This window comes from Anas acuta, chromosome 1 (assembly GCF_963932015.1).
Source record: "Anas acuta chromosome 1, bAnaAcu1.1, whole genome shotgun sequence".
NCBI lineage: Eukaryota > Metazoa > Chordata > Aves > Anseriformes > Anatidae > Anas > Anas acuta.
Window position 1 is genome coordinate 140,879,859 of NC_088979.1, and position 25,678 is coordinate 140,905,536.

A 25,678-nucleotide genomic window follows, 5' to 3' on the forward strand; every position below is an offset into this window, starting at 1 on the left:
TTTCAGCCATCAGGCTGGCTGAGCTGCTCCCATGCAATTCCAATAAAGCAAGTACTCAGCCATTGCTGAAATTATGCTCTTTCCCAGTGAAGACACCCCTCTGTTTCCCCTGGATGGTTGTATTGCTAGACCTTATAACTAAATTATCTGTCTCTATTTTTGGTGTTTATAACTATCAACTGTCAATGGATTCGCCCTTCCCCAACAGCTGCATTTGAAATACTTACACACGTTTCAGTCCAATCAGTTCAGCAATTACTTCTATTCCCTTTGTCTCTTGTATCATTTCTTTTACCCAAGTACCAGAGCTTCACTGAATTATTTGAGCACAGTTTCCCTGTTACTCTGTAGAGAGCTTCGTTTCTCTGCAGTAGGATATTTCTGAACAGGAAGCCCCAAACTTCTTTTCTGCTCTCCCTTCAAACTTTTCTCCATCACACAGTTGACCCAGAATTACTGCCTCTGGTTCACAGAATCACAGAATGGTTTGGTTGGAAGGGATCTTAAAGATATCTGGTTCTGATCCCCCTTCACCTAGTTCCAACCCCCCAATTTCCATGTTTTTTAGCTATTTTTTCCAGTTGCCTTTTTTCCTTTTTTTTCCTTCTTTCTTTTTTTTTTTTTTTTAACCCAAATCTCACTTCTTTTTGTCCCATCTTTCTAATATTTTGGGCTGTTGGAACTTTTTCTCAGTACACAGAGAAACAGTGATTTATTTTATCTTACAGATCACTGTACATAATGGCTCCTAAGATACAGTCTGTCTGTTCCTCTCAAGAGATCTTTTTCTCCTGATGCACTGTTGTTTACTGCTTCTTTCTGGCTACAGTACTGCAGTTGGTTCACTTCACATTTTATTTAAGTCCACATTAATTAAGTCTTTAGAATAAAATTTCATGAAAAGCTGCTTCAAGTGCTTTATATAAACCCAAATACATTGCATGTCCCTTATTCCCTTCATCCATTATCTTTGTTATGCTGTCAGAAAAGCAATCAGGGTTTTCCAGCAAGATCTATTCTTTGTAAGTCTAGATTGCTTATTGCTCTAACTTAACCTCTTCTCTCATCTTTTCTCTGTGTACCCTCAATAACATACCTTCTGAGTCATTCAAAGGTGGCTTTTTAGTTCAGTATTTTAGGGATATCTTTCTGTTCCCCTACCCAGGGAAAAAAAAAAAAAAAAAAAAAGAAGACTACAAAAAGTGGCCTTGGTAAGAGATATTACCTGTTTTAGTCTGCAAGCTTTATGAAGCATAATAGGAGACTGAAGCTGAGCAAGTCACCATTTTACTATTATCTGAATACACGCGGAGCAGGGACATGAAGCAAAACGTAGCAATTCCCACCAGTGCTGTGGTAGCTGATGAAGCAGAGCAGCAGCCGAAACAAAGAAATTGCTGACAGAGCCTGCAAACAGAGAGGATGAGGCAGTCAGCAGAGAGAAGGGCTGAGTGAAGCGGATAGGAATTATTCTGTCAGCCACTTAAAAGAAATTCCACGGGTTGATCTCGGGGAGGTATTGAGAGCGGAGTGAGATGCAGGAGGGAAAATAAGGTCCAAAGACAAAGGGCAGTCGTTGGAGAAATCTGGTGGCAAAATCTGCTTTTGCTTTCTGCTAGGGGACAAATGGTAGGCCTGTGGCAAACCAGTGATAAGGCCACTAGTCAGGAGTGATTGCCTCAAACAGCCACAATGCGGGCACTTGACCTACACGTGGCGCAGTCCTGCCTGGCTGTCCTCGGCCCTGCTTGGCTCCGGGGTGCTCTGCTGCTCCCCTTTCCCATGGGTGAGCGGTGATGCCTACAGCTGTCCTGGGGAGGCTGTGCTTTCCCCGATCCTGCAGAAAGAGAGCTCTGCCTGCCTCCCACAAGCCTCAGCCCCCGCTGCTCCAGTTGTGTTGCAGTACGCACTTGCCATGCAGGGAGAAAGAAGGGAGAGAAGGGGCTGAGCTGCCTGCCACCTCCTCACCAAAAAATAACCCCATCTCCTTTCCCCATCTGCCATGTGCACTAACTCAGGGCACGCTGCGGAGCTGGCGCTGGCTTTGCCCTTTGTGCATCGCACCTCTTCTGCAGCTGCACGGCCCGAGGAGGTGCAGCTTTCCCTGGGGAACAGTGAGCTTTCTGTATTCACTCCCTGTCTCCCACACACATCCTCTCACCTCGTTTTCAGGCTGGGGCTGGGATTTTAAACATATTAGGGTTCATATACTGCCATAAGGGTTGAATAAAAATTTTCCAACAACTTTTCTCCTTTGGAAAAGAGTTCCACTGAAATCAACACTTTCCTACAGGAAAAGACCAGTCTGGCAAGCAGCTGAGGTTCTGAAGCAGCTTTCAAAAATCTGAAATGTCTCGAGTTGAAATGTCAGTCTGAAACAAATATTTTCGTGTGAATCAAAATGTCTTGGATTTGAATCAGCACTTTTGTTTCATTCGAAAATGTAAATTGTTTCTTTTGCTGGTGTTTTTTTTGTTTTTTTTTTTTTTTTAACAAAATTGGAATATGTTAATGTTTTGTCCCCGTTTGGCATGGAGGGAAGTGTCAGGAATCTCAGCATTTCCCACAGGAGTGGCGAGAGCTGTCCCCAGCTGCCCACTGATGCAGTGGGTAGGGTGTCCATCCTGCCTCTCCTCCCAGCTCACCTCTAGAGAAAAGAAAGGTTGAACTGGAGACCTAGATGGAAAGACAGGGTGGCTGCCTGCACCCTGAAAGTCACGAGTTGCTGGATATGCTGAATATCACATGTTCATCCCTGCCTCTGGACAGTCCTAGAGGGGTGCAAAGTGTTGGTGATGATCACCTGCTTCTGCTTAACCCTGGGGATGTGGATCCCAGGTCACCATCACCACTGTTACCTGGGTCTGTCAGCTGGTCTCTCACTCCCTCATTCTTTCTCTCATTCCAGAAGCGAGTTCTCTTCCTCACCAATGATTATTTCTTCACGGACATCAGTGGCACACCCTTCAGGTGAGCATGGGCTCACACGTCACCAATACAATGCACAAGAAGCCTGCCATCAGGGGTGGGAGACTGGTCTTTAAAATGGTCATAAAACGTGACTCATGAGTAGAGCAGTGTGAATAACTGATTGCCTTGTTCCCGTAATCCCATAAACTGAAAATGATAAAAAAAATCTAGCTAAACTTTTTTTTTTTCCCACATCCAAAATGTTTTGAAATTGTCATAGATTTGATACATGTTATTGTTGATTTGAGCTTTACATCTTTGGCCAAAAATGTAGTCACCAAAAACGTCTCAGCCCTACAGACAGGTTCCTCAGCCTCCTGGGCTGCAGTCAGATCTCACTTGATCCTCATTCGATGCTGTTCTTTTCTTTAATAGCTGTGGAGGGAATTAACACCTTTAGGGGTCATCACTGCAGGGAATGCAGTGTCACGTTTTGGGATTACACCCCGCCTTGCTGACAAACCCTGTTTCTCCTCCTGCCCGCAGCCTGGGGGTCGTGCTATCCAGGGGGCACGGGGAGTACATTCTGCTGGGGAACACTTCTGTGGAGGAAGGTAGGTGGCTCTGGAACAGCCCTGCTGTCCCAAAGGACAAGGTAGCTGCTCTGAAACTTACTGCTTCCCTTCTCCCTCCCAGCCTGTATCTCTCTGTCTGCTACCTAATTGAATACTCAGCGTATGATCTGATTTCAGGTTTGCACGACCTGCTCCAGCCAGACCTGTCTTTAGCGAATGAATGGTAAGTGGAGGAAATCGTGTCAAAGACGCTGGACTTTGTCATGAGCTTCTGGCAAAGTTCCCAGCAGCTTTGCTCAAGTTCACCACACTCAGTGGCCCAGAGGAAAAGCTGTGCTGTTCAGGGACTGCACCTAGAAAGAGCTGATGGCCTCAGGGTACGATAGCAGTGCCTCCAGAACTCAGTTCCATCTCTTCCCTTGGGAGATCCCACCAAGGCCTGGGATGTCCCCAGCAGGAAACATCTCCTGAGATTTATTCTCAGTCTTCTGTACCCAAACTCATTTTGTTCTTCCTTGTGTTGCAAAACCCACAGTATGTCAGACCTGTCAGTGCATTTTGCAGCAAGGTTAGCGAGACACTGAACCATGTTTTAAAATCCGAGCTTATTTTTGGTTGGCATTCCTCTGAACTGAGCCTAGACCTAATTTCTAGTGAACGTGGGGGTGATTTATGACCGCTGTTTCAAGAGCATGCATAATTTATGGTTTTGCTTGGTTTGGACATGAAACAGGGTAAAGCATGGCACTTTCCATTTATTGCTGTGAGGTTTGGGATTTTCATGAACCCAACATTCAGTTACACTCAGGCACATGAACCCAGCCTGTACCAAAGCCAAAATAACTATATTCTAGAAGCCCCACAGCCCTTCACACCTCTCATTACACTGTCAAGTTTCATAGGCAGAGCATTTGAGACACATGCAGTGACTTCTCCTTCTTCTACTCCTAGCTTGGGGTGTCAGCTTACCACATTTTACATATTCATTACTCTTCGGCCTTGCTCATAAATCATTCCTTTCAGTCCATTAATGAGATGTAATTCTCTCTCATAACCCCTTCCTCTCCCTTGTCCTGACAGTGAAGCAGTCAAAAATGAAGCAGGATTAGAAGGCTGGTTTATTTTATCATACAGAGACCCACACTTGAAAAACATTCTCCCATTTCTCCCCGAACCGTGTCCTACAGCTGTGTACCATTGGGAAAGCTTTTGCTGACACCGTATCACACTGCAAGCTCATTCCTCATCTCACATGGCTTCTCTGCCTCCTTTTTTCCACTCCCAAACCAATGTTACTCACATTGCATGCAGCCCCCTGCTTTTCAGGTCTCTCCATCACTTTACTGTGTAGAGACACACAGGTACACACACTACTCGGTGTATAATATAAATGACCTTGCAGGAAGGATTTGGGACTGCTAACCACGCTGCATTGTGAACTTCAGCTGGAGGACACACCAGCAGCCCTACTAAGTGCAGCAGTCCCATTAATTAATGTTTGGTTTTATTGGTAGGGTTGACTCAGAGCCACATTGTTAGGCTTTGTGTGGCCGTGGCATGCAGCTACAGCAAAATCTTTGCAGCCCAAGCTTTCTCACTGTATTTTTGTTTGCAGTTGTTATTGTCGTGGAGCGTTTATCTGACTGTGATTCTTTTTTCCCTTTGGGGCTTCTTCTCCCTCCCCACCAGGATTTACTGCATCACGGACATCGATCCCGACCACCGTAAGCTCAGCCAGCTGGAGGCTGTGATCCGTTTCCTCACAGGAGAGGAACCTGACCTGGAATGTAAGTCCTGGCCATCAGAAGGGCCCTGCTGGGGTTTTCTGTAACCTCACGGGCGAGCGGGGACTGTGAGAAACTGATTGGTGTCAGACTGAGCTCCCCTGGCAGCTGCTCCCACAGGCAGGGCTGAACTCTAGCCCAGCTGAATTCACAGGTGGAAATGAGCTGAGGATCCACCTCCTTGTCTCCAGCAGAGGATTTTTTTTTTTAATTTCAAAGCTGTCACATAACTTAACTTCACTGAAGGTCTCGGCACAGGAAATAGTGACGGACGAAAGGCTTGAGTGGGGTGTGGTGGGGGCTGCACACCATGCTTGAGACAGATCGACCAGCTGGGCTAGAGGCTGGCAGGAGGAGCCAGAAAGCTGCCGTCACTATTCTGCTCCCCAGGGCCCCAGCTAGCATCCTCCGTGGGCTGCACTGCACCGTGTAGACAGATGGAGTCTTTCAGAAAAAGGTTATTAATTCTGTTTTCCAAAGACGATCAGTAATTGATTTTTTTTGGGAAAAAAAAAAAAAAAAAAGCTACAGAATGATTATCCTCACCCCTTGTAGCAGGTCCTGCTCTCCAGGTGAAGTGTAGGCACACAAGCAGCTGAGTGGGACCTCTGTTGAGGGGCAGAGGTGGGCAGCTGTGCATGGGAGCTCCCTGCAGGAATTTAGCCTTAGGATGTCCTTCGGCTCACCTCACTCTCCATGGCTTCAGCCTTCTTAGCCGTGCCAAGTGCTGAACCAAGATTTTGTGTATAATGCTTCAGAAACCTCTGACACAAGGATTTGGATCTCTTAAAACTAAAAACAAATGTAATCCGATAATTGCTTCTCTATTATACCATGTGAACAGACCCCTCCTGGCTGAGCTTTGAAAAGACTGAAAAGAGATGTAGCAGTTGAAGAAGACAGGAAGGAGAAAGGAAGTTTTGGGAGAGCTGAGTAGAGGACCTTGCAGATTTTAAGTTCTGTGGGGAAAAAAGAAATAGTATTAGGACACATCCTAGGCATACACGGCCTGAGGAAGGAAAGATCTGCTGGTGAACAGGGTGGTATAGAAAAGAAGCAGGTTGAGTAAGTGGGAGTTTTGAGTATGCCGTTTAGCACGGGATGGTATCTCGAGAAAGGTAAACAGAGTAGAGGCCATCAAGAAGTCACGAGGGGCTTTGAAGAAAGCTCCTTGAGTGGAATGGGGTAGCTGATGTCCTCACTATGGGGCACCCAGAAGAAAAGTCAAGGCAGGGATCTGAGGCAATGGCTACAGATAGACTGTTCAATCAAGGAGAAGGCCAGAGCAAAAGTCTGATGAGTAACTTCAATCAAAAGCCTCTCATTTGCTGATACTTTCAAACCTAAATCCTTCCTCTGAGCTTGCAGGGGAACCATTGTTATGATCTTAGCAATTACATCTCTTCCTCTGCTCTCCTCCATCCAGGCTGGCAGGTCATGTTCTCTGCGCTGCAAGGGGAGGTCTCTTTTTGTGCCATGTAGCTCCAGTGCCCTGGGCCAGGCAGATGCTCCATATCTAAGGCATCTAGAGGGGCACATGTCTTCCTCTCCTCATTCTTGTTCCCCTTCCTCCTTAGGTGATGAGGAGTTGGTCCAGGAAGTGCTGTTTGATGCCGTGGTCACTGCACCCATGGAAGCCTACTGGACAACACTAGCCCTCAATATGTCCTTGTAAGTGTATGAGAAGCAAATATGGGTAAAACACCATTGAACCTCATTGAACCTGCATATCCAGATGCTATGGGCTTACATTATGCCTGAAAGAGTCACAGATTCTTTCAAAGTATAAAAGAAACTTTAGAAACAGCTTAAAGGGCTGTTAGAAATAGCTCAATAGCTTTACAAATAGCTCAAAAAGCATCTCTCAGAAGTGGACTCTAGCAGGTTGGGCCTCCTCACGTAAGCCTTTAGTTTGGTGAGGGTTTTTCTTGGTAACAGAATATTAATGCCGTTCATGTTTGAATTCCACTGGAGGCCAGCAGTGATTCAGTGAACAAAGATCTGCTTTCAGCAGACAACATGCAACTTACACAGATGTGTGGCTATGGGACTCTTGTCCCTGTTTCAGTTACCAGTATCCCTGCTACTGATGGAGCTTGAACCAGGAGCAATTGTGCTAGGATACCCCAATACCAGTGCACACACCCTTACACAGCCAACACCAACACACACCTCTTACTTTAAGGTTGTGCCATACCACCACACTGCAGCAGGCTCTCTACCATGTAGCTCTCCCATCTGTGCCCTTGATAATTCCAGCAAGACACATCCAAATCAATCTACAGAGCCAGTCTGTTACCCTGCCCATCCTGTGCTTGTTTTGAGACAGATATTCTCTCTCTGCAGTCCTTTTTCCTCGCTTCAACCTACGTACAGGCAGCCTAGAGCAGGGCTAGCAGGAAGACAACAGCTTACATCCTCCTTTCAAAAGAATGCAATGAGCACATTTCAAAGGTGTCAATCTAGGCACAGGTCTAAGCCTAAAGTCATCACTCAGGCAGAAAGATGGCTCTTCTGAGAACTGTTTGCTTCTGCTCGTATATTTCTTTTCCACAGGGAGACTGAGGCAGGGGTCGAGATGGCATTTCTGGGCACTCGAGCTGGACTCATGAGGAGTGCTCTGTATGTGGGCTCTGAGAAACTTTCCAACAGGTAAGTCCCTACTCTGCATTAAGGGATTTCTCTCAGCGTCTCTGAAGGGGCACCATGAAATTAACACCAGGCTTAGAAATTTATTTGGGGACGCAGAAATAGAAAGTAAAGGAGCAAGACCCTGGTGGGATGGGTGCTGATTTATGCAGGCAGGGTAAGGGCCCTTTATGTTTCTCTGGTCCTCTGGATTTTTTTCCTGAAACACTGTCCCAAAGTGCGTTAATTTCACTGTAAAATGGAAAACTTCGATTATGGCCCAAGTTCAGTCATCTAAGCAAGGAAACGTCCACAATTACTCTATACCCCCAGGACTATTTTGCAGTGTAAAGGCTCTGCACTCCAGCGCCCTGGTGATGTTCCAGCTTGGCTGGGTTTGATCTTTCTGTCTCAGTTCCTCTCTCCCAGTTTTATTCTGTTCTGACTCTTACACTGCTCCCATCATAGCATCCCAGTGCCTTCCAGTGATGCATTAAGTGATGTGACTGACATCTGTCATATACGATTCATTCTCTTGTCCTCTCCCTCAAGGCAAAAGTACATATTCAGAGGAGTTTTTTGACGTGGAAAGGGCACAGTTTTCATTTTAGTTGAGTTTTGAATGTGCAGGCTGGGCCACACTTCTGTAAAAAAAAAGGCCAGGCTGCAGAGGCACCACCAGCAGATGGAACAAAACAGGATGGCGGTGGTCCTCAGCTTCATGCCAGGTGTTTCGCTGTCTCCCAGTTCTACAAATACGAATTGGATATTCACGGCAGGGAGCTCCGTTGTGCCTGATGTGCACTCCCTGACAGCCACGGTCCTCGTGTTTCTGAGGATAACTCAGCGTAGTCAGGATCTGGTGACGAGGAATTAAAAACCACCTGCTACAGGAAGCTAACATGATGACTCCCTACCCCACACAGTTGTTCAGTGCTTCCCAACGCTCGCAGTCACTACATCTCAATGAGGGGTCTGTCACAGGAGAGGCACTTTCGGAATCTCCTGACGGGAAGGCACTGCATAAATGAGCAATTAGCGCTCTGTCAGAAAACATACAGCAAAAGGAGAGCCCGAAAACCACGGGGACGCGTCGGCCAGGCAGCCTAAAGCGCCCTTAGCGTCTCCTTCACCCCCAGCCCTGCCCCGTGCCCTCGCCGCGGGGGCGGCGGCGGAGCGGCGGCGCCGAGGGCCTCGGCCGGGCCAACAGCGGCACCTGGCGGGCGGCCGGCGGCGGAGCGGCGGCCGCGATGGCCCCGGGGCTGCCGGCAGAAAATGGCGGCTGGAGGGCCACGAATGGCCCCCGGGGAGCTTGAGGGGACACGGCGGTTCCCAGCGCGGAGCTTGGCTCCTGCCTTTGTGGGTTACATGGGGCCCGCGGGTGTCCCGCAGGTGCTGAGGTGCTCTGAGTGGCTCCAGGGGGTGGCCAGCCCCAGGGGGATGCAGTGTATGAAGAGCTGCTCTCTGGTTTGTGCTGGCAGGAAATTCCTGACTCGGAAGGACAAGGAGAGCATCTTCACCATGGACCACTTCCCTCTGTGGTATCGCCGGGCAGCTGAGCATCCCCCCGGCAGCTTCATCTACAGCATAGTTTCGGAAGATGATGCAGGTAACCTCAGCCTGAACACGAGAGGAGAGAAGAAGAAAGGTTTTTCACGTATAGCTTCCAACGCCACGCTTAGCCCAAAGCCTTTATTGCCACTCTTGCACAGTAGGAATTACTGAGGCATTCAGCATACCCTGCATAGAGGCATAGAGTCAGAACCATCAGAGTCACAGTCAGGACTGATGAGGAGTCAGCAGGGACTCAGGAAGAAGTGACGTTAGAGGGTGGCCTTTTTTTTTTTCATCACCGCTTTCCATGGCAGGACAGGACAGGTTTTTTAGGGACAAGGGAGGAGTGCTTGTCCATAGTTTTCTCCTGGTGAGGGTGTCTCGTTGGTGCCCTATGTTCTTCCCATCGCGCTACGAGAATATGGCACCTCCTCCTTAGCAAAGGAGCTCAAACACAAGAGAAAAAGCAAAGATTGGCTTTACAGCGTCTCTTGCTTAGGGTGTTGGTTCCTGTGAGCTTGCAGAGCCAGCCAGGACTTCCTCAAAGGCTGGAAGAGAGCAGAAGAGCCTGGAAAGGAAAAAAAAATCAAAACAAAATCCTGTTGTGAGACTCCTACACAAAAGGCGAAATCCCCTCTGTGCCCTCCCTGGCCCCTAGCACTCAGTCTCTGTCAGGGAGCTCAGCACTTGAGCTGTTAAAGCTTTTTGTGGCACGGTGGTGGGAGGCTGGTGGGTGGGAAAGCAAGCAGCAACGAGAAAACCAGACTGGGAGGCTGGAGATGAACCAGGATGTAAAGAGGGAGGGATGGGAAGAGAAAGGACTTGAAACCTTCCACCCAAGCCTCCCTCTCTGCACAGCACCCTTACATCTCCCTCAAATTGCAAGTGAAGAAAGAAGGAGGAGGAGAAAGCATGGCAGGAGAGACCTTTTACTCCCCTGCATGCAACAGCATTTGCTCTTTGGAATACAGTGTGGTTTAGAAAAACAGGCAGGAACACCCTGTGGGACTCCCTAGGACAGCTATCATCTAGACCCTAGCAGGCCCTACTACTGCTGGCTAAATATTGGGATTGTGGTTTGATGTGGCTTTATTTGCCATCACAGGTAGTTTTGCATGGATAAAGACAGAATAAAAGCTGCCTCTCCTTTTTGTATTACATTGCTATTGGTCAGGAACTTCAATCAAGTCCAGGACCCCATTTGCCTGGAAACCCTACAGGCACTTTATAAGAAGTAATGCCTGCCCCTGAAGACCTTATTCTCTAAAATGTGCAGGAGATTATTGGTCTCGTTAGGCATGAGCAGCTGGGATTAGACTGATTCATGAAATCATACAAGATGGCTGTGAAGTGCCTGGAAATAATATTCAGTTCCTCTGAGCCACTGTGCTTCACTGTCAGAGCAGACTCTGAGCCCTTCATGTGACATCCTGAGAAGCAGAGGTGCCTCACCTTTTGATCAGAACAGGCCACCAAGTTTCTTAAGAAATTCATGCTGATTAGATCCCAAAGTACCCCTTCCATGCTTTCCGCATGACCGGTATATGCCCACGGTGTGACAGGGGGGTGCATTGCCAATACTCTTCTTGTCATATAAGAGGGAAGAGCCCAAAGACCTCCATGCTGGTGAGGAGTGCAGCAGGGAATGGCTGCAGGTCATCAAAAAATTTATCCAGGGTACCTCCCTCCAGTGTCCAGAAGTCCCAGAGAGAAGACGACAGCAGGGAAAGCTCTGCAAGTCAAATAAAACTGTTCATGCAGTCCAGATGTGTCATGTGATGTTTGTTAGTTTTTTTGTGTGTGTGCTGGGTTTGTTTGTTCCTTTGTTTTTCTAAGGGACAATATGAGCATGTTGCTTATTTGTCTCATCCTCAGGGTGAGCAAGAAATTTGGGGTTCACCATAAAGGCAGGATCAGGCTCAAGGCATGTGAGCTTAAGTTGGCTGGGTATTTGTTTCATGAGGACTTTACTAGTTCTGACATCCTTGAGCAAGCTAATCTGGCTTCAGTCCAAACAAAAAAAAAAGAGACTCGAGGCTAAACTGCAGTAGCCACTGATTCATGCTCAGGACATGCTGGGTACCAAAAAGAGTGATGACGGCAGAAATGGAAAACAGTAACAAATGCTGTAGCTCTGGGAGAGGAAAGAACACCTGATCCATCCGGCTGAGCAAGAGTTTTCCATACAGCATGCAAGCAAGTAGTCAGTTGTAGGCTAAATTGATTGTGCTGACCTTCAAACTGTCCCCTGGCAGTTTCAGAAGAGGTGCTCCAGCTGAAGCTAATCTAATCGCTTTCCATTTCTGTATTATTATTATTTAATGTAACATGGGCAATTGCAGGCTGAAACAACTGCACTAGCAAAGACAGCAAGTGGGGTTCAGTTGCTTAAATCTCTCCATTCGTGCTATTTTAAATGCCTTGTTGGATCCAAAAGATCCGCGTGGGGCTGGCAGATGTGACACAGGACCTACAGGGACACTTGAAGCAGCAGCTAAATGATAAAAGGGATGCCCTTGGGCATAACAAAGTTTAGGCAGCTGAATCTATCCCAAAAGACTGTTTTTAAAACAGAGTGCACTCTGAAGTACCCATGAGTATCACGTCTGTCTCCAGTTTGTAGTGCCAGCCTGACTTGGGCAACAGAGCTGGGGGCATAAGCCTGGCCTTTGCTGTGCAAGGATCAATGTCAGAATTCCCTGTCCTGCTTCTCCTTTGCCTACAGAGTTTAGCTGGTGTGTGAAGCAAAGCAATCTTCCAGGCTACGAGGAGTTCTGCCTGCCCAAAATGCAGGAGGCCAGTCCTCTACATTTTATGCCAAAGATGCTGCTTTTCTCCTGAGATAAACAAGTCAAGTCATTAGCCTTTTAGGTTGCTTATGTGGTTTGAAAGATGCAGTCCTCCAGATTCTTGGATCCTTCAGGGCTGAGGCATAAGTATGCACTGATCTGGATGTGAATCCTGCTGCATGTAAGCTAACCAAGCCTGCTGGTTTCATGTCTTGACAGAGGGAGGAGGCCTTCCAAAAGTGGTGACAGTGAGCACAGCAGTGGCTGTATCGGTGGATGGGAAGATGGGTATTGCTGCAGGTAGGAAATCCTGGTTTTTCTTTTATCTTGAATGAAACGGTAGCGTCGTATGTTGAGAGTGGGAGTTGAGAGCTGTTAGGTTGTCATTCAAAGGAGGTGATGGGAGCCACAATAGATTGTCATGTTGAAAAATAGGCAAAACAGAGAATGTTGGAAAAGGTACTAAATGGCTGACATGCCTTTGCAAGGGAAATGGGCTGTTTGAATGCAAGCTTTCCATCTTCAGCGTCAGTGATTTCTGTGGATTGAGACTGCATTTCCCTGGAGCATGAGTTGGCTAAGAAGTCAATGCAGGTTTAGAGCCACTTTCAGGACACACTTTTGGTTGTGGAAGATGTAGAGATGCACATTCCTGCATCTCTATTGTTTTCTCCACCGAAAAATAACTTTTTCTGGTGAAATGGGTTTGCTGCTGGACTTCCAATTTATGCATACAGATTTCTGAACTTCGCTTTGCACCTGAGCTTTGAACCCTGTTTAACAGACCTTCGCCATACTCTGCATCTACTTTTGGAGTACTTGCAGAGCACATTATTTCTCTCAGAACCTCAAAGCTTCTGAAACTTTACCATTTTCTGTAGCAATTGCTTCAGGCTTTACAACAGTACAATAAACTCAGAAGTGAATCAGAGTACCCACTTAACAAAACAAAACAACTTTAATCAATAGTGTTGGCTTCAGACCCAAACTAAACTCGCTGTGTAAGAGTATTGGTGTGAACAAAACTGTAGCTAAATCTGAGTGGATTTTTTTTTTTTTTGATGTGGAAACAGTAAGGGAATAGGTTGGCAGAACAGATAATGGAGCAGTTATTAGCAGAAACATGCAGGGATGCAAAGCTACCTGTGAAGGAATGGTTAGTGTTAATGGAGTCCTGTCTGGTGGGAGAAATGACTGCACAGAGCAGATGCTGAACAACAACTTTGAATTTCCAGTTATGTTGGAATCTGTCTTTTCATTCTTAACAGACTTTTCTTCTATACTGAGTAGCATTACAGTAGATGTTCTCTAAAGAAAATTTGTGCAACGTTTATCTCAGCGTGAGGTTATGCCAACTGCTAAAGAAATATCCAGTAGAGACAAGGTCATATTGCAGATAACTTCAGATCACAGAGTCAGCTGCTGCTTGTACCTAGGCTAGGTAGGACGCAATGGAAGGCCTTCAATCTACTGCTCAGTTAAACTACAGCAATTTAACTTCATCTGATGAACCATTCTTTAATTTCCGGGCTTTCAATAAGTTGCAGTTGAGAGTGGTGCTAAGTATCACCAGGGGAATGAGAGAGTACTTATAAACTGAGGGAGTGGTGATATGAAATAGTGCTGTTAACGGCTATAACACTGTCTCAAATCCAAACAAATTTATTGTGACGTGAAGCCTGTCCAGAGACCCGTGTGAAATAGAGGAGGTTTCAATACAGTTTATTTAAAGTAGGTGCTTGGGTCATAGAAACTGCCCCCAAAACTGCTACTAGCTGGCACTGTTACAAGAACTAGATATCATTGAGACTATGTACCACTGGGGCATTTTTCTGGGCTTCAATTTGGGAGGAGAAAAAAAAAATTGTTTTTAAATATCCTTTTTCATGATTCTTTCTGTTTCCTTTCCTGAGCTGTGAGTTAAAGCAGAGGCACACAAACAGTTGATTTAGTACTCAGCGTAAACACAAGGAAGGAAACGTCTGTGTGGAAGAGCTGGAGCAAGAACAAGTGACAGGAGGAGCTGCCCCTGACGGAGCTATTTTTCTTCTGTCAGCAGCACTTTTCAAAACCCCTGTGGAGATTTCCACCCTCTCAGTTATGCTGAATGCGGAATAGACTCTGTGCGGACATGCTGTGAAGGGGCAGAGTCCTCTGCTGTAGGAAGATGAGGGTGGGAAAAGCAGCAGAGGATAGGGAAAAGTCCTGTCAAAACAGTGGTATTAAGGTAAAGTTTCTGTCATTTGTGGAAATTATATAGAACAAACCAGTTTCCTCACCCGTAACCACAGAAGCTGAGAGAAATGAATTCTCAATTGCTTTAGTTCCTTAGAGGTACCATGGTCCCCGTGGCAAGTCATCATGCTAGGTGACCTGACCACAAGCATCTTCTGCTTATTTTCACACGTGATGCATTCAGCTGGGTGTTCTTCATTCCCTGTTCCTTATGTGTTGATGAAAAATACTCATGTTTCATCCAAAGCATGGGCTGCATGACAGCACCAAGGAAAGTAATTTCCCCCAAAGGGTCCAAAATCCTTCAGGCCCCAGCTGTATCCCCCATTGACTTCAGTGGGAGTGGAAGGGTTTGCGTACATTTACAACTTGGTTTTGGGGCATCTGGGAGCAAAGTGGTTCTGTATCTATATTACCATTTGCATTTTTTTAGTTGTGACAAGGTTCATCATCTGAATCTTACATAATAGCAGTAGTCATTAAAAAAAAAACATTGTGTTCATGCTACCTATTGCAATACTATTTGATCTTGAGGGTAACAACTATGAGAGGAAGGATAAAGGGCTCTCTTCAGCCCCCTCAGACTGACATAATCATGGTGAGTAGCTCGGGCCTGGTTCTGGGGGGCTTTACCCAGCGGTAGAGGCTGCAGCACAAATGATGGTGGGCAGTGCTGCAAAAGCATCCTATCCCCATGCTGGGTACAGGGGAGAGGTGAGGGAAGGGGAGCGAATGGAGACACGGCAAGAGGCAATCAGAGCAGAATGGGATGCAGATTGTTATTATTGTTATTTGGATGGCATCAGCCCTCAGTGGGCATGATAATCACATTCATTTAGAGTCAGGACACTACCAGAAGTCAGCTTGATTCCCAGCACAGGATCCCAGGAAGCCAAATACCTGGGTATTTATCCTTTCTGGATAAATGCTGTCACCGTTCTGTAGAGGGGGGACAGCAGAAGGCTTTTTAAGTGCCCCTATAAAAGTGCAATCTGTCTGAACTGGCCTGTCATTCTGCCACTGATTGTTACTGGCAGTTGCTTGATTCGATGGTGCTTGGGGGGACTTTGTAAGCGCTCTGAAATGTTCACTATGCGTGCAGTGAAGAATTAAGCTCTAGGGCTTACAGCTCTGCCTGTGGGCTGGGGGCACCCCCCGTGCCCCCTGCCAGGAGGATGCCGGTGACAGGGCCCCTTTCCTGCTGGCAGCTGGATGGCAGTCCCCGGCCGAGGCAGAGAAAGGCAAGCTCCAAAAACCAAGCGGCCAGGAGGATGAGATAGGCCTGGGCTCTGTCAGAGAGCAAGGGAGATGTCAGCTGGGATTAGAGAGCAGCCAGCCAGCAGGGCTGAGGGCAGCGATGGAGTGGGGCACAGGGGCCTACGTCCTCCTGGGTCTGCCTGGCATGGCCCAGCCAAAACCCTGCACCCAGGGCATCCTGCAGACCTTTGGAGGCTTGGAGGGACCCTCAGAGGACACCACGGAGCTGCTTGTGCTCGCTGATTTGGGTGCTCTCAGAGCTGCTGGGGCTTTGGGGAAGCCACGCAGGCAAACCCACCACTGTAGCTGTAACTTTGAGTTAATGTTAGCTACCTGCTCTATTGTGCTTTGGCAGTTCAAAGCACTCTGCAAACATTAAGTAATGCCTGGATGATTAATTATAATTAATTAGCAGGCAGCCAGTCTCCTGGGATGTCAGTCCAGTGCCTTGCTCTGGCGCTAACTTCTCTGGAAATGAAAAATAAGGGCTTGCGATGGCACTCTCCCCAAGCCAAGTCCTGCCCCAGATAGCACTGTCATCTGCTCCCTCCACTGAGTCAGTAGCCTGGGGCTCTATGGTCCTCAGGGGGTGCGCTGCAGAAATCACATGTAGCTGCTGACAGAAGCTTTTAGTGATTTAAAGCCCCAGTGAAACTGCTGGAATCTGCACGGGAGGTTAGCTGTCACTTTGGGCAGGGTACAACGTCTCTTTTATTGCCTGACCTTCTGCCTGTTGGAGTTACGTAGTGGCTGGCTGCTGGCCAGAGCAGGAACAGGTAGGGGGATCTTTCTGTGATCATTACTACCCTGTAATGACAGCAGTATATACAGATGGGTATGGGGAGAGCCCAGACAAGCCCAAAGAAGGGTGAAAGAAGAGAAATATCGTTCCTACTGTACAGAGAGGGCTTGGGGACATTGAGTAAGGACAGTATTAAGGACAGTATTTTCCAAAGAACTCTGTACTCCCAGCAGGAGTAGATTTTCAAAAAAGCTTAGATTTTTTTTCTCAGAAGTATTTGAAATCAGCCAGTCTGAAAATGGGTAATGGAAAGTAATTTTGCCATTAGACTGCTGGTTAAAACCCAGCCTTTGCCAGTCTGGCGGAAGCTCTTCATTTGAAAACCGTTTACTGGCCAGCTTGACGTCTCTCCGTCCTCTCCCTCGGTCCCCAATTTTGGCTACCTGCTGTCTGTTACCATCGAGCAGAGAGGAGAGATGCAGGTGTCTTTTTCAGCAGTTCTGTTGCTGTGGCATCTTTTCAAACTCATCTACACACAATTCTGTATTCCTACGGTTTTGTTGTTGGGTGGATAAAACATTTCAACCCCCTCTAAGTTCCTCTCCAGAAAGTGACAGTTGCACCTGTGAAAGCGATGTAAAATGCGTGGAAATAAGCTGCAATAACGTGAGCACCTTTTACACTGGAATAGTTGCATCCAAGCTAGAGAATTAAAATTATTTTACTACACTGGCTTGAAAACCAGTGTGACATTGCCAATACAAAGTCTGAGAGCAGCTGATCTCCTGAGCGTGTGCTGCCATATACAGCAGGCACGCTGTCCCTCTTTTAATGCTGGATGTTGTACCAACATCCTCCCAACATAGGAACTTTGCAAGAAACTTCTGCAAGCTCCCAGAGCATCGCCTGGGTGCCTTTATGGAAGGGCATGATCTCCCCTGCATCCAGGGGTAGAATGGGTAGAAAGAAGGAAGACCTGGCTCATTTTCAGCCCATTTTGGTGTGCCAAAACCAGTCTCTCTCCATTCACGCTGCTTTCCTGCATCCCTCATCCACCCTTCTGCCTGCCTGCCATCCTTGGTGTCCTGCTCTATGTACTGAGCCTTTGTGCAGAGAGATCTGCAAGCAAAAAGGCTGGGGCCTCAGTGTTTCTGGGGCAGACCCCAGCTACTCTATGAGCCAGACAAAAGTAAGGCAATTGCCTTGTTTTCAACAGGGACTGTTATTACAAAGTCAGCTTTTTGACAGGGTTTGGAATTGGAGCTGGGACCACAGAGTTCCCTACTCAGAGCTAGTTACCTTCCAGCCAGGTCAGTGAACAGGCAGAAAGAAAGCATCCGCCTTCAAAACTCCACATCTCTGTATGTAAACGGTACCTACAGATAGTGGGGCCAAATATGTTTATTTTATCCTCAGAAGAATGCAAAAAATAGTTATGTGGGACATTTTCCATAGCATTCTGCCTCCTCCGGCTGGGCATCCATCAGCAATTTCCTTTTCCTCTATGCTGCATATGCTCTCTGCGTAGACTTTGAGGTCTTCAGTGCCTCCCGGTGTGTGTGACATTGCCTGTTGCCTTGGGAATGAGCCCTCCTGGGACATCCAGCCCTCAAATGTCCCCAGCCTTGGAGCCTGTTCCGGGCTGGGGCTCCCGCCCAGGAGCCTGTTCTTGCCTGTGCGTAGAAGAAATCTTCTAGCCTAGGGTTATCCATCACCCCCGCCTCTGTAGCTCCTCTGATTGCCATGGTTGTCATGCTTGAAGGGAAGAGAGCCCTTGACACTGACTCAGGAGAGGCTTGCATATAGCTGGATTTTTAGATTGGCACCCGGCGCCTTCGCCGTGTTCCCTTTGCTTGCAAATTATTTGATATCATTTTAATTCCGAGCCGAATTAGAGCAGTGCGAGGGTTGCCACGGCAACCATTTCCTTGTGCCTTTTGCTCTGACTCATTGCAGACAATTACTCTCGCGCTCCAGGATTCACAGATGTGATAGGAGAAGAATCATGTGCTGGGGTTTCAACTTCTTTTTTTTCTTTTAATTTCTTCCCCATCCTCTCTTGCATTAACTCCTACCTAGCCAGGATGGTCAGAGGCCTATATCTCCGCCCAGGGCCACGTGAGCCTGAAGGAGCATCTTACACATAGAATACGTGGAGATGTTAAATGTGCGAGGGCATTTGTGCATCTCTGTGTGGTTTTGCATATGCAAACAGTTTCTCTGCAGCGTGCTGTGTGGTTGTGGTACCTGTCTGCGCATACAGCTATGAGCAGGCACAGATGCTTATCTTCATGGAGTGATTCCCATATCGTGCTGCCTGTGGTGGGCATATAGGGCTGCTCTGTGTGAGAGCAAGGCCAGCGCTTTGCCTCACTCACCCCTTTCCCCCCACAACAACCCGTGTCTGCACATCTAAAGTGGTGTTATCCATGCAAGGATCATAGCTTTGGCGTGGATATACTTGATGTCATGGGCTGTGTTAGGGCCTGTAGGTGTAAAGTCATGTGAGAAGATGCTAAAAGGGTCACAGAAGCAGTCCGTGACTGTGAGGATGAGGGTAGGAAATATTATAGTACAGCAGGTTATAGGAAATACTTTGTGAGGTGATTTGGCTTAATTTCAGCCAAGGCACAAGCAAACAAGCATTGTGGGTTGAGAAACATGGAAACTTAGCAGGTCTGAGGCATTTCCAGTCTATTCCTAAGATGTATGACTTTTACCACCAAACTCACGCTATTTCCTTCCTAAGTTGCTTTTCTGCTGCGCCATCCCCTTAAGGCACACATCTCCCCATCACAAGGCTGTGTAATGAGGCTCCTGCTGCCAGGCCTTTCTCTTCATAAGACCTTTTCTTTCCGTTTCTCTCACTGGGATACAGAAGTCCCATTCGGAGGATCATAGGATACTTTGGCTGGAAGGCACCTCAGGAGGGCTCTAGTCAACCTCCTGCTCAAAGCAGGGTCAGCTAGGAGGCCAGACCGATTTGCTGAGGGCTTCATCACAGGAATATTCCCGATAATGTTCCCAGAAATATTCCTCGTTCCTCCCTAATGCAGTTACACTGCACTCTGGGGCTGTAGAGAGGCTTTACCAGCAGCAAGTCTCTTTTTCTCTGCCTGTGCTTGCCCTGTACAAGGGCTCATGGGGGGTGGTGGAGGTGCTGAATGCAGTGGGTACGGGCCCAGCATTGGGTGTGGAGGCCTGAAAGGTGTGAGAGTAAAAGAGGGCTCTGCACCCGAGTTATTGATAAGGACAGCAGTGTCGTCCTTGGGGCAAGAAGCAGTCTGAGTGCTGGGAACAAGCTGCCCAAGCTGATGAGTGCTCTCAGTGCTGGCGCCTGGATGCTCTCCCTCCCTGGCACATGGAAACACAAGCTTATAGCAAGGGTGGTTGTTTTTTTTTTTTTTCAGCTCTGTCCACAGTTGTGTCTCCATGTCGACTGGAAAAGTGAAAATTCAGCAGTCAGGATGAAGGAAGGGGGAGAAATAAGTTTGTCAGTCTCAGACCTCTACGTGTGACCTCTGTAATGTTTGTAGTGCTTTAGAGGAAATCTGGAAGGAAAGTGCAATTATTATCATGTGGTTAGGGAAAAGGGAGTCAGGCAATATGTGTTCAACAATGCTAGCTCATGCCAGGCTAACCCATTAGCTTCCTTTCAGATGATTGTTTTCCTGGAAGGCATAAGAAATTTCAAAGGTCTGATCTTTGTGTATCAGTAAGGCACTTGATACAGTGCCCCATAAGAAACAATTTGTTAAACTAGAGAAGATAAGGAAAGACAGAGGAGCTGTGAGGGACAGAGAGGTAGAATTGAGTCTGGAATGATGGCAACAGCAAGGTCACCTGTCCATCTAGCACAAGGTCACTTGCAGCACTCCCCGCCAGCATTAACCTGAGACCCTGACGCTAATAGGAGCAGGTAGTGAGGAAGTGTCCCAATGATTCAACACTAGAAGGCATTGCTAGTACAAGGAAGGACCAGGATATCATAGAGCAAGCCTTATTTGACCTTGGCAGGAGTACCAGGAACAGAATGAATTTCAGTAGTACGACACACAAGGTCATATGCTTGAGAACTAATATTGGAAATCCGTGAGCTGGGAACTCTGTAAGAGCTGGCAGAGAGCACAGCGAGCAGGACTAGAGGCAGCCCTTGTTTTCTGGGAACTGCTGGGTCCATTTTGAAAAATCTCAGTGAGAGTCCTCAGTTTAGGCTGTGTTTGCCCCCTGATGCCCAAAAAAAAAAATGAGGGAACCTTTGCCTACCACAAGAAGATCTGAGATCCTTGCCAAAAGGCAGCCAGGCAGACTTGGTGGCTCCCAGCAGCTTACAATGTCCTGCTGTTCCCCACCCTGTTCATCACCAACCTTTGGCTCTCAGAAGTTCGTGTTCTGAGGATCTGTCTTCCAAATTGAGGATTTAAAAAAAAATTTAAAAATCTCTTCAGGAAAGAGTTGGTAAATATGTCACGAGAAAGCTGAAAGGAAAAATGCTGAGAACTTTATTAGCTGATGGGAGGATGATGGCAAGTGGTGGTGTGACGCAGTTGTGGAAGAAGGAAAGGATATCCTAAAATGCACCCGGTGAGTTATTTCCAATAACTCAAGTAGTAGTGCTATTGCCCAAAGCCCTGTGAGACCTCTCTGGTTTATGTTACAGTTTTGGCCAGAGGCGTATGGCCTCAGAGAGGTGCAGACAGAAGGAGAGGAAAGGGAAGCTTTGTGAGAGGAGCCTGTGACAGCCCGGCTTGCTTAACCAAGTGGAACCAGGGCTTCAGCAGACAGGCTTGCTGTAATAATGCATCCTGAAGGAAACATTTAAACTGAAGGGCACTGCTAGTATGAAAACAGTGTAGTATGGGGAGGCCGTGAAAATATTTAGGGTGGAAAACTTGAAGAGGGTTTCTAGCCATTAGGGTTACTGAGCTTCAGAAAAACTCTCCAGGCAGAATCTGAGGTAAAAAGCCACATGGGTTCAATGTGAAGCTTGGAAAGTGTGTAAGAGGGTGATGGTGCTTATAATGGAGAGGTGAGGCTGCGTTAGCTTGCAGCCCCTCCTCTGTCACTGAAGACCAGCTGAAGTCCTTGGTCTCACCATTCAGCAATACGGACCCATGTAAGCACGTAAGCCACAGAGCAGTCGTTCAGGGTACTCCCCATTCACCACAGCCCTCCCTTTGGGTGCCAGGCTGGGCCTTTTTGCCATCTAATTCACGTATTCCATGATTTTGGTCACAATGGAATAAAAATAACTCCTGCTGATGCAGCTGGAGGCCTCAGCGCCAGGCAGGCCGCAGGTTGGCCGGGGCTGACCTAAAACCCTCCCGCAGCCTCTGGCAGCGTGATGGTTTCCCCTGATTGATTTGGGTTTTGCAGGGTAAAGAGGAGGGAGTGAGAAGCCCCAGCTTATGATAACAAGCCTTTAAAAAGCAGATGGGGACGTGGGGGCTGGCGTGCGTGTGTGGCAGCTGAGAAGTGACAGTAGAGGAGATCAGAGAAGGGCGAATCTGAAAAGCAGCTGGTCAGAGGCAGCCGCTGAGCGGGGATGATCAGTCACAGGAGAGGGAAAACCAGCGGGAGGGAGGAGGGGGAACCGGGGGATCAAAGACATTTATGGCCTGGGGGAGAGGGCTGAAAGGTACCATGTGAGACCAGGAGTGAATGAGAAAGCGGGGACTGCTGGAGGGGGACCATCGGTTTAGATAAAACGCTAGGTCTTCCTCTTGCCAAGAATCGTAGAAATCTGGAGAGTTTTGTGAATCTATACTACAATAAAGGGGGTTATGAGTGGGATCAGAACCAGTTTACAATTAACCAGCTCCATCAAAACGACTGCCAGGGTTTTGCAGTAGCTTTTCCTTCTGCTGGCATCTTCAAAGTAGGAACAATGCTCACACAGCCTGGCAAGTGTGTTGTGAGACACGGCTGGTGGGTAGGTGTAGGGAAAGGTGGTATTTACTATTGGGTGGCAATAGCTACGTATTACCTACAAGACAGGTCACAGAGTTTGATGGGTGAGGAGCGTACTTTTAAAAGGAGGAAAAACTGGAAGCAGTGCAGCACAGGGCTACGTTATTGTTCCAGAGCTGAGGAAGTGCTTTATAGTGAAAATGAACTGAATGAAAATCTGCTTATCCTACCAAAAAGAAGATTGGAAGGTGATGTGATTAGTGTATAAGGTACCTTCACAGGGAGAGGTGCTGGTTACTAAACATATGTTTTCTAATCTACCAGAGAGAAGCATCACAAAAACCTGTGACAGGAAACTGAAACCAAGCAGATTCAAGTGAGATATTCAGCATGAATGCTAACAGTGAGCATGAGTAGTTACTGTAGTAAGGTACCAAAGGAAGAGAGTTTTATTTTTTCATCTTTTGAATGTTTTCAAATCAAATGTAGATGCCTTTCTGGAAAATTCGACTCAGCTGCATGTAAACACACCCTGTTGGACTTTCTACAGGATAACTTCTCTGTTTTCTGTTTCATAAGCTAAACAGATTGAGCTCTTTAAGCCTTTCGCAGCAAGGCATTTTCTGCCACCCTCGAATAACGTTTGTGGTTCTTTTCTGCACACTTTCCCAGTAGCGTGCAATACACAGAAGGTCAGACTGGATGATCTAAAGTCCTTTCTGGCCTTTATACTCTCTGAATCTCTGCCTCTGTGAATTCATTAATGTTTGCAAGCTCCCAGAGAGCTGCCAAAGGCAAGCACTATAGAAATGCAAAGCATTGTTGTTACTCTGGATATTTCCCTTGAGCTTTATGCAGAGCTGGGTGAATATCTCAGTGTAGCGTCTGTGCATTTTTTCTCAAATGAAATACCTACATTTGTCGCTCTTCCTGTGCCCTTTATGTGTTGACTCTCTGCAGATGTTCTAGCAAACAAGTTTATTCCCAAGTTAGAGCACAGAAAAAGCAAATGTTGAAGGGCTAGATCTCGACCTAGCGCCCCGAGCAAGGAGTTGCACGTTGTCCTGGCTCAGAAGCTCCGTGCAAGACAGGTTGTTATTCTTAGCATCGCTCTTTGCTTTCTCCTTGGCTCCAGGTGCCCTGCAAGTTGGTTTCTGCCTGGCAGCAGCACTGTGCCACTGTAGGAAGGAGAGGTCTGTCTATCCCTTTGATTCCTTCTCTCCCACCTTCTAACGGGAGAAAAGCCGTGAGGATGCTGCCTTGTCCCTGCCTTCCTAGGGCTGCTACTGTTGTGGGAAGCTCCCCAAAAATGACACAGGAAATTTTTTATTTACTTCAGCTGTGTTCTGTAACTAATCATCAGGGAATGCTTATCCTTTGTCTGCATTACACACAGTGCTCTCCGAGGGAAGGCTTTGCAGTCTTCAGAAATCCCATGCCAGGACTTGCCCTTATCTAATCAGTGGATAGCAACTGACCCTCTGACCTGTGCTCCCAATCAGTGCTAGCAAGCGCTGTGCAAGCCTCCAGATCAAGCTGCCAATGATCAAGATGCCGAGGAGGAATTCTATTTTATATATTTCCCATGTATTTTATACATGCATATACCTAATTGCATGTTTATCTACATGAAATTATATGTGTGTGTGAGTAGATATGTAGAGGGGGCAAATACACTTGCCAAATGAAAGATAATCAAATTGCAGAAAATCATAGGCTGCTCCCGGATGATCTGTGAACCAGAAAAGCCTGGAGTCATCAGATGAGTATGTTGGCTTTGCCTTTTCAGCTCTACATTTCTGGCGTTGTAGGAGCTGCTTCGTGGTATCTGTGTGTGCTCCTGTACCTGCACAGTAAAATTAGATTAAACTATGCGTCATAGACCCCGTACTGTTAAGCAGCAGCGGTGATCCTCTCACGGCACATACCTCCTCAGCAGGAGGGATGCCTCAGCTGCTACCAGATGAGGAGTACCTGGGTTCTGCTCCCAGTTTCTCTCTGAAGATCAGCCTGAGTATGGTGGCACACGTGCCTCAGGACGAGGTTTTTTGCAGGAGTAGTGTGTGATGGTTTGTGTGTGGATAACTCCGGGAGTGGATGAGGAGGGAATTTAAACATCTTAGCTGCGTGTGATAAACCTAGCTAGTGAACAGCTGGTGGAGAGACTCATTTAGCTCTAGGGGTGACAGCTTGTGTACTTGGGGGTGCAATGGGATTAGACAGAGATTTCCACTCATTTTAAAATAACCTTGCTCAGGAGGGTAAGAAATCTGGAGAGGTGGGAACCCATCGCTCACTATTTGTTACAGCAGGTTTTATTGAACATTACGCTCTAATTAAAAAAATAATAATAAAAAAAGCTTTTGGAATCAAATTTGACCTGAATATAACGCCATTGGCTTCCGCATTCTTACACTGGGGATTAATTTGGCCCTTTCTACTTTTATGTAATGAGCTGATTGCCACAGTATCTTATCCTTGTTACACAATCGCCCTTGCCTGCCTGTGTCCCTGGAGCCCTGCCTGTGTGTTTCTAGATCCAGGGTCTCACCTTGACTGCCTGCATATTTAGTCCTCCAGCCTCACCCTGACTGCGGGCAGATGCTTGCCTGGCACTGAAGCACACATGCAAACGCAGTCAGTGTTATCTGCATGTTCACTCCACGTTCAGGCACCATGCACAGGCAAGCATGGGGGGAAATTCAGCGTTTTTTCATTTAGCTGGCAGTATCCCTGCGGTGTTTGCTTGAGCAGGGAGCAGGGGAGAGGGAAAGCAGCTCGCAGAGATCTCATTTAAACAAGAAGGAGCATAGGAAAATACATTCTTTATTATTCTTCTGTAACAACAAGCCAGAAATATAATATACCTTTAAAAATGATCTGTCTCATGCCAAAGAAACCTCCATTCAGTCATTTTAGAAAATCTTGTTGCTCTTCCTCAAACAGTAACAAAAAGAAAAAGAAATTACACGTGCCATCTGTTCCCTGCAGGAAATGAGCCTGCCTGTACCACAGGTGGGTGTGTGGGGCCAGGGGGTGGCGGGGAGCAGAAGGGGTGTTTCTGGTGGGCTTGCCAGCCCCTAAGGGACACACGGCCCCGGCCTGTTGGTTGGACCTGCCTGCTCCACAAGACCTTTTCCTGAGGGCAGGTACCTCCTCTTGGCATCGGTGGCCCTGCCTGGGGCAAAGGGTGGCTTTACTGGGGGTTGCCCCATGCTTAGCCGTGCCTGCAGGGGCACTGGGAGCCCCTGCTTCCCAGGGGTGCTAGGAAAGAGATTAAGAGCCTGTTTGCCA

The 25,678-nt window shown here is 47.2% G+C and overlaps 1 protein-coding gene across 1 annotated transcript in view; it reads left to right on the forward strand.

Moving 5' to 3' along the window:
* CACNA2D4 (calcium voltage-gated channel auxiliary subunit alpha2delta 4) overlaps positions 1 to 25,678 on the forward strand; it is a gene marked incomplete at its 3' end in the record, with an annotated part of 105,701 nt that overhangs the window by 40,176 nt on the left and 39,847 nt on the right. Inside the window, exons 19-26 of the mRNA XM_068697036.1 lie at positions 2,909 to 2,970; positions 3,457 to 3,524; positions 3,663 to 3,708; positions 5,175 to 5,272; positions 6,847 to 6,940; positions 7,826 to 7,921; positions 9,379 to 9,506; positions 12,460 to 12,540. Coding sequence (XP_068553137.1) covers positions 2,909 to 2,970; positions 3,457 to 3,524; positions 3,663 to 3,708; positions 5,175 to 5,272; positions 6,847 to 6,940; positions 7,826 to 7,921; positions 9,379 to 9,506; positions 12,460 to 12,540 — 673 coding nt within the window. The remainder of the gene's footprint in view (positions 1 to 2,908; positions 2,971 to 3,456; positions 3,525 to 3,662; positions 3,709 to 5,174; positions 5,273 to 6,846; positions 6,941 to 7,825; positions 7,922 to 9,378; positions 9,507 to 12,459; positions 12,541 to 25,678) is intronic.